The sequence below is a fragment of the Morone saxatilis genome, unplaced genomic scaffold (genome assembly GCF_004916995.1).
Source record: "Morone saxatilis isolate NCDOM2014 unplaced genomic scaffold, NCSU_SB_2.0 Contig9, whole genome shotgun sequence".
NCBI classification, from domain to species: domain Eukaryota; kingdom Metazoa; phylum Chordata; class Actinopteri; family Moronidae; genus Morone; species Morone saxatilis.
This window is the reverse complement of record NW_023340268.1, coordinates 2,673,831-2,686,545: the sequence shown is the minus strand read 5'-3', so window position 1 is coordinate 2,686,545 and position 12,715 is coordinate 2,673,831. Positions and strand designations below refer to the sequence as shown.

Genomic DNA, 12,715 nt, shown 5'->3' with positions numbered 1-12,715 from the left:
ATGACATTAAAATGTGTTTATATTCTACGTACTCTTGGACGGTAGACTAAACCACTGTGAACCCATATAAACGCTGAGTCATGTACAAAAATACTGTGATACAAATTCTTGGTCATATATTTATGAAATGTTTAGTCTGAACAATGTCAGAAAATAATGAAAGAATTTAATTTTCACAAAGCACAAACATTTCCAGATGTCCTGTTTTGCAAATCTTAATATTTGAGAAGCAAAAACAAAGGAATGATTGGAATATTCTCAATTATCAAAATAGATGTTTCCCAAGGACTAATCGATTCATTCATTCGATCATCAATCGTTTTCAGCTCTACAGTGCGTGTAGACTGTTTGGCCGACTGCTGGCGACTCGATCGCAATGTATTCTGTGAATTTACACCCGGATTAACATGTGTTTTTCAGTATCCAACCAAAATATCCAGATAAACTTAACTTAATTAATACCAGCTGTAAATGGGGTCGGTTTTCTACAGAAACAGCCAGAGTTGATCTGTTGACGTCTGATGTTTTTGCATTTTTGGGCCCTGAAATCAAATGAAAGGATAATGATTGTTTGCTGATCTGAAATTGTTTAACCTGCCCACATATAGAGGTGTGTGTGTGTGTGTGTGTGTGTGAGTGTGTGAGTATTAAATATCACCATGGTCAGCCAGAGACACTGTGTGCTTCATCTCGGTGTTACCATGAGGACCAAACTCCAAGCCAAGCCTGTTTGCTGCATGTAGACACCAAGTCCACCATCCATGACTGCTGGAAGACGAGTCTCTGCACGTATTCACTGATGTATCTCTCTCTCTCTCTCTCTCTCTCTCTCCCTCCCCCGCTACATTTCTCTCCCTCTTCTTCTCCCGGTCCCCCAGCGTCTTCGAGACCAGATCAAGACGTGGGTGGCATCCAACGAGATCAAAGACAAAAGGCAGCTAGTAGAGAACCGCAAACTCATAGAAACGGTGAGTATGAAGCGAGCAGAGGAGAGGTAGGACAGGTTCATTACAACGCTCCCTGCAGGACTCGTGTTTGCTCTGCTGGATTCTGTTTGTTTTGAACTCTGGGAAGTCTTAAGAAGGAGAAAAATGTATTTGACAAACTCCAGTTTGGTCATATATAGAGCCATTAAATCGCTCTATCATGAAGTCATAGATTACCGGTTTGCCGTCACTTATCGGCCAATATTTGACCTACTGTGATGGGTTTTTTAGTTAATTACCTACTGATAACACTCAATACACTGGTGTTTTCTTCGTGTTGACATTTGTCATTCATGTTCCTGAAACATTGGTTTTTGTGTGCAAGAACACAAACAAACATTATTTTGCAGAGTTTTGTTCGGTTTGGTTTTTTAAAACGGCAAAGAAATTGTTTGCAGTGTTAAAGTTATTGCTGCTTTTAACTGACCTCAAGAGTTGATGTAATATTTTACAGAGTAACAAAAGGCTAAAACAGAAACAAACGCATACATATGTGATACCTAAACACATAAATAATACTCTGTCAGCAGTTATTGTTAGTTATTAGATTTAATGTCTGTGAGATATTACCATATGGCATTAAAGACAGACACCTTTAAAACATAAACACTGATAAAATAATCATCTACTTCTCTCTGTATCATCAGCTTGTTGTGAGAAAGACAAAAATCGAACGTTTTAAGTTGAATATAAAATAATAACCCCTGTAGATACCTGTGGGAATGTATTCACAGCCTCCTGACGAGAGAAAAATAAAACGAACACCCGTACTTTAACACCCGTCCTAATGAACAAGAATAGGAGATGTATTTTAAATGGAAAGGGTTTATATTTATCACTGGTGGCCAGTTTAAAAGTGTTTTTTCTTCATGGAGGAAGTCACTGTCAATTTACATTTAATCAGACAAAAATTTAAAGTTTTCACAGCTAGAAAATTTTTTAAATGTCCATAGAAACTTGTCAAACCGCTCCTACAACATAATCCACTCACCAGTATGCTCTAAATAGTTTTATTATATATACCAAAATATTTATATTCACAGCTTCGAAGTCACTCTGTTGCTGTGGAAGCTTCATCTACGTCTCAAACTCATCAAGGACGTGTATTAACCCGACATAATGTGTCTTTTAAAATGGGATAAATTCAAAGGGATCGTGCTGTAAATGCTGCACTATATCAAACATAATGTGAAGAGTTCATGCGTTGAATCTCTGCTGCTTTTGATCCAGAGCTTTTCTTCACTTTCCTTTTTTTAGTTTTTTTCAACTGTAATTCTTTTTATGTACATAAAAGTCTCTCAAGCAATAGTGATTAAAACCTCATTAGATTTATTAAAGCTTTTACATTTGCGTTCAGATCACTGATTTAGATAAAAGCTGCACAGGGAGTTTAAGTCAGTAGCTCCTCTGGTTCGACCGGCGCAGCGTGAAATCTACAGAAACTCAAACCTCTGTAATAATAAAATGCAGTTAAGATAGAAAATGGTTTCTCAGATTGCCCCTTTAACTGAAGAACTGCACCCAGAAGACGCTCATTATGGCATTCTTCATAGAGAGCTGGGAAACATGGGAGCCGGTCCGATATCTAACACCTGTTCTTTAGCGTAACCGCCCCGCCTGCCAGGCCGCAGAGCCACATGAGGCTTTGATGAGGGTTATTGAGATGGACTGAATGCGAGCCACCTGCCTGCACAATGAGGGACGAGAGCGGCTCGCCAGCTCCCTCTGATCCCGATGAGTTGGTTTTTTATCCCAAAGCTGCTCTTCAGGACTTCCCGTGGTTTTGTTGGTTGACCTGAAATTATACGCTCAGTCACAAGAGTCCCGCAGGAAGCTGCTGGGGTTTGTTTGAAACATCTCGTCCTGGCCAAAAAGAAGGAACATCACAATCTGCTCGATGCTTTTACAGAGTTACTGGATGTGACCGAGATTAAATGTGTCTTGTAAAATTGGTATTACAGTTCAGAGCCTCCTCTTCAGGGTCTTTACGGACTCACATATCAGCTCACTGCTGTGGTTTATCTACCGGAGATGTACCAACCTTCAGTAACAGACAGTATGTCGTCTGTTTTAATGGCTCCTTTAGTGCAAGACTCGTCCTATTTTACAACTCCATCATTGTTAAGGTTGTTTAGGGACTTCAGTGGATTAAAATACAAAAGGAAAAAAACTGCTATTTACTTTTTTCTGGGCTGAATTTGAAATTTAATTCCCGTTTCTATTCTTTTGTATCTTTGTAGCATCCAAATCAACGACTGCAGTTTTTACAGTTTGATCCACATGTCTGAACAAGTGCAGCTTTTTTATTAAGGATGCGTGATATATTTCAGGATCAATAATGGGAAATTTATATTATTATGTATTTTTCCGATAATGAAATTATAGCCGATAAATGATCCTACCATAATGACAATAATTTATTTTGAATTCTCATGCGTTGATAAGCTTTTTGTTCTATGAAAACCAAAGTATGTTTGTAAAGTTTTTAGCTGTAATTTACTAAAGAAACATAACCGTTAAATCGTCCATCTTTGCTCACTACATCTCAGCCTTTCTTACTCTCAGGTTCTCAGACTCTCTGCATAAACTAAAGCTTATTAACTCCTTTTTAAAATCCAGTATTGTGCATCCTCTCATTGTTTTAATACTGTCTGTGTATGTTTGTGTCTGCTTGCAGCAAATGGAGCGGTTCAAAATAGTGGAAAGAGAAACGAAGACGAAAGCGTATTCAAAAGAAGGTTTGGGTCTGGCCCAAAAGGTGGACCCGGCCCAAAAGGAGAAGGAGGAGGTCGGCACGTGGCTAACGGTGAGCTTCATTATTAAACGGCGTTGTACGCGGTGTCAGCAATCATTTTTCCATAGAGAACAACAAATGCTGAGGTGAAGAAAGGTCAGTACAGGGGAGATGTGATGTACCAGTCAACAGTCTTGCTGCTGCATTTTGAACCAACTATTTGGCCCTGTGTGTAACTTGACTAATGTGTTTTCCACTATTAGCTTTACCCGAGTTGTGCAAACATTGAGGATTTTAATCATCAGCCCCGACTGAAACCTAATTTTAGTCGAATTATGCACCTTTTTTGTGTCATTGCACAGAATAACAGGCTCAAAATGAGCTAAATGCAAGTCAACAGCCCTCTCCAACAATAAGAAACTTGTTTGAGTCAGAGGAGGGCAGAAGTCAGAAGTCAGGGGTGACTGAGGAGTTTGCTGCTGGGAATGTTTTAATTTTATTTTCTTTAACAAAACCTGGAACTGAAAGTGAACCAAAACCAAAATTAAGACCAAACGCAGTCTCAGCTTTCACAAAAGCAAAGACTGACAACCTCATTAACCAGCTGCCACTTACACTAATACATCGCAGCTGTGTTTGTCACCACAAAGAGTGCATTTACTCCATGGTGATATACTTGCACGAAACATATTGTGACGGGACAGTTGGGACTTAAAGCTGCATTCGGTAACGCTTATAAAAAAATAACTTTTTGTCATATTTGATGGAATTGTAACTATATCCTGAAAGTAGAAGAATCAGGTTCCTCTGGCTCCTCCTAGTGCTCCTAATTGACTCTAGCGTGCCTGAAAGAAAAGAACCAATCAGAGCAAAGAAAGATTGTGGACTGTTTATTGTTCATTCCCAGATTGCTCATACCGACACTGAATAAAACCCGTCGATCGACTATCATCAAACCTTAAAGCGTCTTCATATCTCTCTCGGCTCTGATTGGTTGTTTTTATTCAGGTCCTGGTGAATGCTTGTAAACGCCATCAGGAGCACTAGGAGGAGCCAGAGGAAGCTGATTATCCGTCTCATCTGTCAGGATATAGAGAAAGTTTAGCAAATATAACATTATTTTATATAAAAGTTACCTTCTGCAGCTTTAATTACTTTTGGGAGAAGGGATACACTTATTTGCTTTAGAGTGTGTGTGAAATGACATGTCTGTTTCTAGGTGATATTAATCAGTTTCTATGTCATTGAAGTTATTTATCAAAACACGCCAAACATTCCTCGACTTCCACCTTCTCTAATGTGACAATTTGCTGCTTTTCTCTCTGGGAACAGAATATCTTTGGGGGTTTTTAGACTTTAGATTAATATAAGAGTCATTAGATGGCGTTACCACAGGCTAACGGGCACTATTTTTACATTTTATGGACCAAACATTGAATTAATTAAAAAACTTGGCAGAAAAATAATAATAATGGAAATAACTGTTAGTTGTGGTCCTACATATTTTTTTAAATGTGGCCTTTTGTAGTCTTACAGGCTGTTTTAAGATCATTTAATGCTTCTGGGTTCTACAAACCCAGCTCACACTCTTACTATTGATAATTTCTCATAAAAATATCTTTTTTTGTCACATTGGATATATTAAAGACCTACTTGTAACTTGGGCTTTAACTTAAAGTTGTTTTCATTATTGATTAATATGTTACCTAAAGGCAGCAATGATGTCTTCAAACTGCTCGTTTTGTCTGTTCAACAGCCAAATATTTTCAGTTTAGTATCATATAAGACAAAGAAAATCAGCAAATCTAACTATTAACGAATAATTGATTATCAGAATAGTTGCAGATGAATCGACTATTCGTTTCAGATCTACTACTACAGCTGAATATTAACTCTACTCTCATTCCTGTCCTTCACCCAGAATACGATAGACACGTTGAACATGCAAGTGGACCAGTTTGAGAGCGAAGTGGAGTCTCTTTCAGTCCAGACGAGAAAAAAGAAAGGAGACAAGGAGGTCAGTGTGTTCTCATCCCCGATCCATTCATTCTTTTCTTCTCCACTCTCTGTCCGGGTTCCTCCGTCCTGCTCCGTTTATAGCTGACACAGATGGGTCGGTCAGTTGGCCGTCCGCCTCGCAGCTCTCCTCTGTCCTCTTTTATCTCCCCTCTCCTCTCTGGTGGAGAGGTCAGATAGCATGTCCTCCATTTATCTTCTGTGTCTGCTCTGATGACGATAACCTTGCTGACCACTTCTTTCACTTTCTCTCTCACTCTCACGTCCCCTTCAAAGTCCTCTCCAGGGGTCTTTAGTTTTAGAAATAGCTCTCTGACGGCTGGGCGGTCATTTCAAAGAGTATGAGAACAAGCAGGTCCCGCGTACGACCTTCATACCTGCGATGTCTGGAGACAAATCACTTTTACTGTAACTGGCTTGTGTTTTTCCCTGAGGACTTCTTTCTAAATGACACCCAGAGGGGTTTATTTTTGTCTGTTGCTTCGGCAGTTCAGCTTAGCCGGCCAAAAGCGTAGGACCGTGTTTCTCTGCAGAGATCTTCGAAGAAATGTAGAGCTGAAGAGCTCACACAGGCTCCAAAATGACCAACCGTCAAGGGCAAAAACAATCACGAAGAAAAGATTTCTCTTTGGTGGATTACTCATCTCAAAGGTCGCCTGCTGCGCTGGTCATTAACTTCCTGCGGCGACAATATTCAAATATTCAAACACCTGCTGCCTTTTAGTGCCTGTTGAGGATGAAACATGCAGTGTATGTTGCATGCAGGGATAAAAAAGAAGAGGTGTCTGGCTAACTGTACAGCACATCTACACAATCTTAACCGTTGTTCTCGTGTAGCTGTAACATCACACAACCAGTGATTGGTTGAGCAGAGGAGGATATGTGGCGACGCTGAATTTAAATTTGGAGTAACGACCTTCACAGAGCAAAGACAAAGAGTGAAAAAAATCACTCCATATTTAATGCATAGTGCACTATATTTACACTCCATCTTCATCTGGCATATACAACACCTTCTGTTCCCACAGTGCATTGTGTTGCATTACAGTGTTCACTATAGATTTAACTACTGACTACTAAGTGTGTATTAATGTATTCTTCCACAGGGAATAATGAAAGAGCGGATGAGGGAGTGATTTCAGACACAGCCGTAATGTTTTAGGATTCACTTTTATTGTGTGAGGTTGAAATCTAGATTCTCTTTCAGAGGTTCTGGTTTGGTAAACGCAGCAGTGACACCTAATGCACACGTCAGTATTACACACAAGTATCTAGAGTATATCTGCATATCAGACACATTTATCACCCCTCTACACAGAGAGAAGATCCTGACACACAGTCATCTACCGCATTAAAAATATCCAGGATCTATGAATATGCACATTTTGTTCATTTCTATATCATTTCTATAATGTCTGGGAGTGTCTGTGCACTGGTGGCTTCAGGTTTCTACATCACGCTTTCATAAGTTGCATATTGGACCAATAAATCAGATTTTCAGTGAGCACAGAGGAAACGCTGCACAGTGAAGATCAAACATCAAACTGTAGGAACAAGAAGAAAACAGATTTTTGAGTGGAAGGGGATTGTAAATATAACGAGTGAGCACTGAGAACTTTAATACACAGTACAGTGTCAAACCAGTGCTTCAAACACCTGTATTTACACTATACAGCATGTTCAGACTTAATGCAAGCAAGTATTACAACTATAAAACAACAAACACACAGTTAGCTGTCAGACATGGCGCTTATGAGTCAATAAGGAAAAAGATAAAGCGAACCTTCGAATAAATATAAACTGAATCTGTTACCTGAAAAAAGTCTTTAGAGTGTGAAGCAAATCCTTGAAATTTTAGGTAGTTTCAAAGGCTTTGCTCCACTGCTAGAAAAAACATATTTTATAAATAAGGAGGGTTTTTTTTTTTTCAGCATTTCAAAGGAGTTCCTGGACTCCTGCTGCCCTGAGAGGTGTTTTTAGCTCACATAGAGTTTTATATTTATGTTTTTACAGTTGGAGTCCGTGGATGAATGGCTCATTGGCTCATTCTGAATGAAAAGGCTTGTAACTGTGATCATAAGTTCTAAACAAGCAGAGAAATATATCTCCAGAGCTCCAGTTTGTTTGCTAGAAGCTTTTTTTTTTTGGCTCCCTGTCCGCCAGTTTATTTAAAAATATCCCAATAAAACTATTTTAGCCTGCGTGAGATATTTTATTCAGTTCCATACTCTCCTCCCTCCTCGGTACTTAATTTTGGACACATTAAGAGTTCAGATTGAGCCTTTTGGAGCCTGGATGCACTCAGAAACCTCCCCATGTTCCTGACATGTGCTGGCGCAGCATTAATATGTACTGTGATGAAACACATTAATATGTTCCACTCTGCTGCCGCCTCTAATGCGGTCCAGCAGCGGCCGAACAACATACATCTAAAGTGTTCTGCCTGCGTGTTTAAACATCCGTGGTGTTTTTTATAATCACATCAGTTCAGCCAGTGATCCATGGAGTCACACGTGTGCTCTGCATCCGTTCTCAAGGTTTTATCCAAAACAGACCTACACACGTGTTTATTATTGTCCAAATATCCATTAAAACACCTTTTTAGACCTGAAATATAGAGATGAGCAACACCTTGTTTTAAAAACAGACAAAATATAGGGTATTTAAATGCTTCGGAACATGTATGAAGTAACAGCGGAGGAGAATAATTAAATATTGAAGTTGGAAGTGGTGCTGAGCGTGTGCTGCTGTACGATGCATAAAGACATAAAGTGCACACGTAGCAGCGGCGCCTGCTCTCATGCTGATGTAACTTTCATGTGTTTCCTCACGTCTCCATGTTTAACTTTAAAATTTTAACATGCTTTCTCTTCATTTTGTTTTTCAAAATGTTTTTCCTTTATATTTCAATAAATAATTGATTAACATGTTAACATACGCTGGAATAAGATGGTGTTACGTATATCCCCAGCTGGTTAAATATGACTGTTTTTATTACGATTTATATCTATATTTGGCATCTGAATCCACATGTTAGACCAACGAGAGACATTAAAACTCTCCACTGAGATCCAGGTTGATGACTTTATTTTACTGGTACAAGCTCTTTAATCCAGCATGATCCTCACTCCCCCATCCCCCGTTCCCTCCCTGCCTCCTACATTCTCGTACAGAAGCAGGACCGGATCGAGGAGCTGAAGAAGTTCATCGAAAAGCATCGGCACCACATCCGGATGCTGGAGACGATACTGAGGATGCTGGACAACGACTCAGTGCAGGTCGACGCCGTCAGGAAGATCAAGGTTCGCTCATGTCTTTAGAAAACAAAGTCATTGGAGTTTTTAAAGTTTTCTGGGCTTTTATTTTCATCAGTTTTGTTCTGCACAGTTTCTGAAAATATCCTTTTAATATATTTCTATTGACACATTGACTCAGCCAGTGATGGAACAAGTGCTGGTATAATTTACTTAAGTAAAAGTAGAAACACCACAGTGTAGTATCTTACTTAAAGGTCCAGTGTGTCAGATTTAGTGGCCTCTAGTGGTGAAGTTGCAGATCACAACTCCTTCGTTTCATCCTCCCTTTCAAAGCACGAAGGAAAAAACTACTGCTGCTGCCTTACACACAAATGAACCTACCTACAGCCAGTGTTTGGTTTGTCCTTTCTGGGCTACAGTAGAACCCGCAGCGTCTGTAGATAAAAACGTCTCATTATAAGGAAACAAAAACACAACAGTTCTTATATTCAGGTGATTACACACTATAAACATACTTATGGATATTATATTCTACCAATAGAGCCTCCTTAATGTTACACACTGGACCTTTAAGTACAAAATATTAGCACCAATATATTATTAATGTACCAGAAGTAAGTAAATATTATGCATTATCTATTTTTGAATAATATAGATTATATAATATAATTATTATATTGATTGATTAATGTTATCTTAACTATTACAATATGGCATAATTTATTTGTTTATTATATTTTGCATTGATCTGAATCTGGATAAATACCTAGTAACTACAGTATTTGAGTAAATGTACTTGTACTTTCCACCACTGAGCTGAGCCAGCGTTTATTTCCTTTTTTGTACTGTCACATGTAAATGTGTGTTTAAATAAATGCCTCTGTTCTCTTTCTCTTTCTTCTTTATGAAGGATGATGTGGAGTATTATCTAGACTCGTCGCAGGATCCGGACTTTGAGGAGAATGAGTTTCTATACGACGACCTGGACCTGGAAGACCTCCGTAAGTATAAAAAGAGCTGAAGTTAACTCAACACAAGATAGAAATATATACAAAAGGTATAAATTCAGAGCAAAACTCTGAACAGGTGAAGCCACAAGAAAAGGATCATATATTAACAGGTGTCGGGGAAAAGCTGGACATTTAGAGACTAGATTTCCAGTCATGGAAACACCCGAAAATTGCTTAAAATGACCAAATATTCCAGCAAAAATTCATGCACAGTGATGTGAATTGTATGTGCAATGAACAATTTAACTTTCTAGAAGATAATTTGTCTGTACAATAATATAAATCTGACTTGATTTCAACTGTTACATATGGGCTACGGTCAAATGAATGTAGTCAATTTACCCAACACCGCAGTTTATACGATGCTTATAAGCATGGTCTGTCCTGTATTATCAAGAAAAACTCCTGGAAAACGTCCTGGAAAGAACCTGGAAATGATAAAACAGCTGGAACCCTGATGTGCAGGCAGAGCCAAAGACCCAAGAAGAGACATGTTGTGTGGCTCCTGTTGTTCAAGTTAATACCATAAAACTCGTGAAAGCGATGGTGTTAATGCAGTTTCTCTGTGTACCATCATTGAGCTCTTCTCCCTCTGTGTCTCTGCAGCTCAGACGCTGGTCGCTACCTCCCCCCCGGGACACTCGCACTTGGAGGATGAGATCTTCCAGCACTCCAGCAGCACACCCACCTCCACCACCTCATCCTCACCCATCCCCCCCTCACCTGCCACTTGCACTACGGTAACAACAACCCCAAACTGCTTCTTTCACCTTGATATCTGCATGCAAACTGACGTTCGGGCAATTCAGAAAGTGTCCGAACATTTATGCAACGTAAAAAAAAAGTTAAAAGTCTGTTTTCAAAAGTTCCATTTGGAGTCTTTTATAGATTTTATAGAGATTGAAACTAATCTTGCTGTCGGTGCTCTGTTCGCTATCTATCTGTCAGATTATTATCTCTTCATCAACCTTTTGATTTTGTCACTAATAGTGGCAATAATGCAATATTGGCAATTCCTGACAATTAAGCCTATTGTTGCATACGCTTCCAGTCAAAGTCAGGTCAGTATCTGAAATATAAATGTAAGATAATTGCCTTTGTGTCTGCTATTGTAGTGCCCTGCCATCTGCTCTTATTGTTCTGCTCTGTTGTCATTATATCATCTGTTCTTCCTCTCCACCCACATGCAGTTTGTAGTGAGAGCGGTTATTATAGGTCTGATGTGTCTGAATAGTAGGCGTGGTTTTTGTTAAATGCTGCTGACATGAAGTTAAGCTTAAGCATGAAAGGGAACGTAAAGGATGGGGCTGCGAGCCGCAGTGATCCCTGGGAGATGTGATTGTTTAACTTTTAATTATCTGAGGAAAGTTTCAGGGAATTATTTAGCTGTTGAAGAACTGAGAGGGGCTCTCTCATACCGGCAAAAGTTGGAGTTGAGCCCCAAAAGCTCTTAAAAAGATTAACTCAAGAAGAATTTGGCGTCTTTTGGTTTTGGTTGATCTTGTTTTACACCCTCGATGTTGTAGTACAGCTATTAAACATCGTAACCACACAAGCTCTCTGTGACCTAATGTTGTTCTTCATCTGTGTTTTTCAGGAGAACTCAGAAGACGATAAGAAGAGGGGACGTTCAACGGACAGTGAAGTTAGTCAGGTGAGTCTAAAGACGCTGAGAGTTAAAGTCTGATAATACGTTTATTAGGTCAAATGTGAAAAACGGACAATAAGTTGCTGGTTTGAGTTTTTAAATTGAGATTTTCTCAGTTTATATTCATGTAAATTTAATATTTGACAATTTGAAATGTTTTTTTTTTACATTTACAAAACATTTAAGCAAAAAATGATTGATAGATTAATTAATAATAAAGAGAATGAATCCTATATAGTAGCTTTAATATACTCAGATTTTTGTACTTCTTATTAGTGAGCAATGTTTTTACCTTGTTTCTGTTGTGTGCTACTTTAATTTGATATCATTTATCTTTTCATGTTGACGTCCAAGTTTTTGGATAATAACATTTTGTTTATGTTTATTATGTTTCTAACAGAGATAAACATATTGTGTACTTCACACTCGTTTCCTGTCTTTCTTCCAGTCACCTGTGAAGAACGGAAACCCCTCTTCCTCGTTATCCTCTTCCTCCTCCTCCTCCTCCTCCTCTTCCTCCTCCTCCTCCTCCTCTTCTTCTTCCTCTTCCTCTTCCTCTTCCTCCTCGTCCTCCTCCTCCTCCTCTTCCTCTTCCTCTTCCTCCTCCTCTTCCTCCTCCTCCTCCTCCTCCTCCTCCTCCTCCTCGTCCTCGTCCTCGTCCTCCTCATCCTCTTCTTCTTCCTCCGTCTCGGGACTGACCCCATCCTCACTGGTCTCTATGGCGACCATCGCCGGGGGAGGAGGCAGCGGCTCTGGGGGCAACAGTCACCACGGCAACTCGGGGGGTCTCCTCTCCAACACTTCCGCGGGCAGCTACAGCAACGCCACCCAGCAGCAGCCGCACCCGTCGGCACAGCAACAACAGGCCAAAAACTTAGTTAGCTCCCCGATCTCCGCCCCCACCTCCAACCCCCTCCCCTCCACCAACAGCCACCCGACCTCCTCCTCCGCCTCCTCTCCCCCCAACGTCAGCACACAGGGGCTCTTCACTTCAAACACCCAGCCCCAGGTTCTGTCGGGGCCCCCGCCGACCTCCAACAGTCTCGGCCTCAGCCTCGGTCTCT

The 12,715-nt window shown here is 39.9% G+C and overlaps 1 protein-coding gene across 1 annotated transcript in view; it reads left to right on the top strand.

Annotated features, from left to right (window-relative positions):
* Positions 1 to 12,715, top strand: part of cnot3b (CCR4-NOT transcription complex, subunit 3b) — a gene marked incomplete in the record, with an annotated part of 25,853 nt that overhangs the window by 6,637 nt on the left and 6,501 nt on the right. Inside the window, 9 exon segments of the mRNA XM_035681262.1 lie at positions 879 to 968; positions 3,664 to 3,792; positions 5,642 to 5,737; positions 8,910 to 9,038; positions 9,904 to 9,994; positions 10,610 to 10,743; positions 11,601 to 11,657; positions 12,100 to 12,135; positions 12,277 to 12,715. Of these exon segments, the coding sequence (XP_035537155.1) occupies positions 879 to 968; positions 3,664 to 3,792; positions 5,642 to 5,737; positions 8,910 to 9,038; positions 9,904 to 9,994; positions 10,610 to 10,743; positions 11,601 to 11,657; positions 12,100 to 12,135; positions 12,277 to 12,715 (1,201 nt within the window).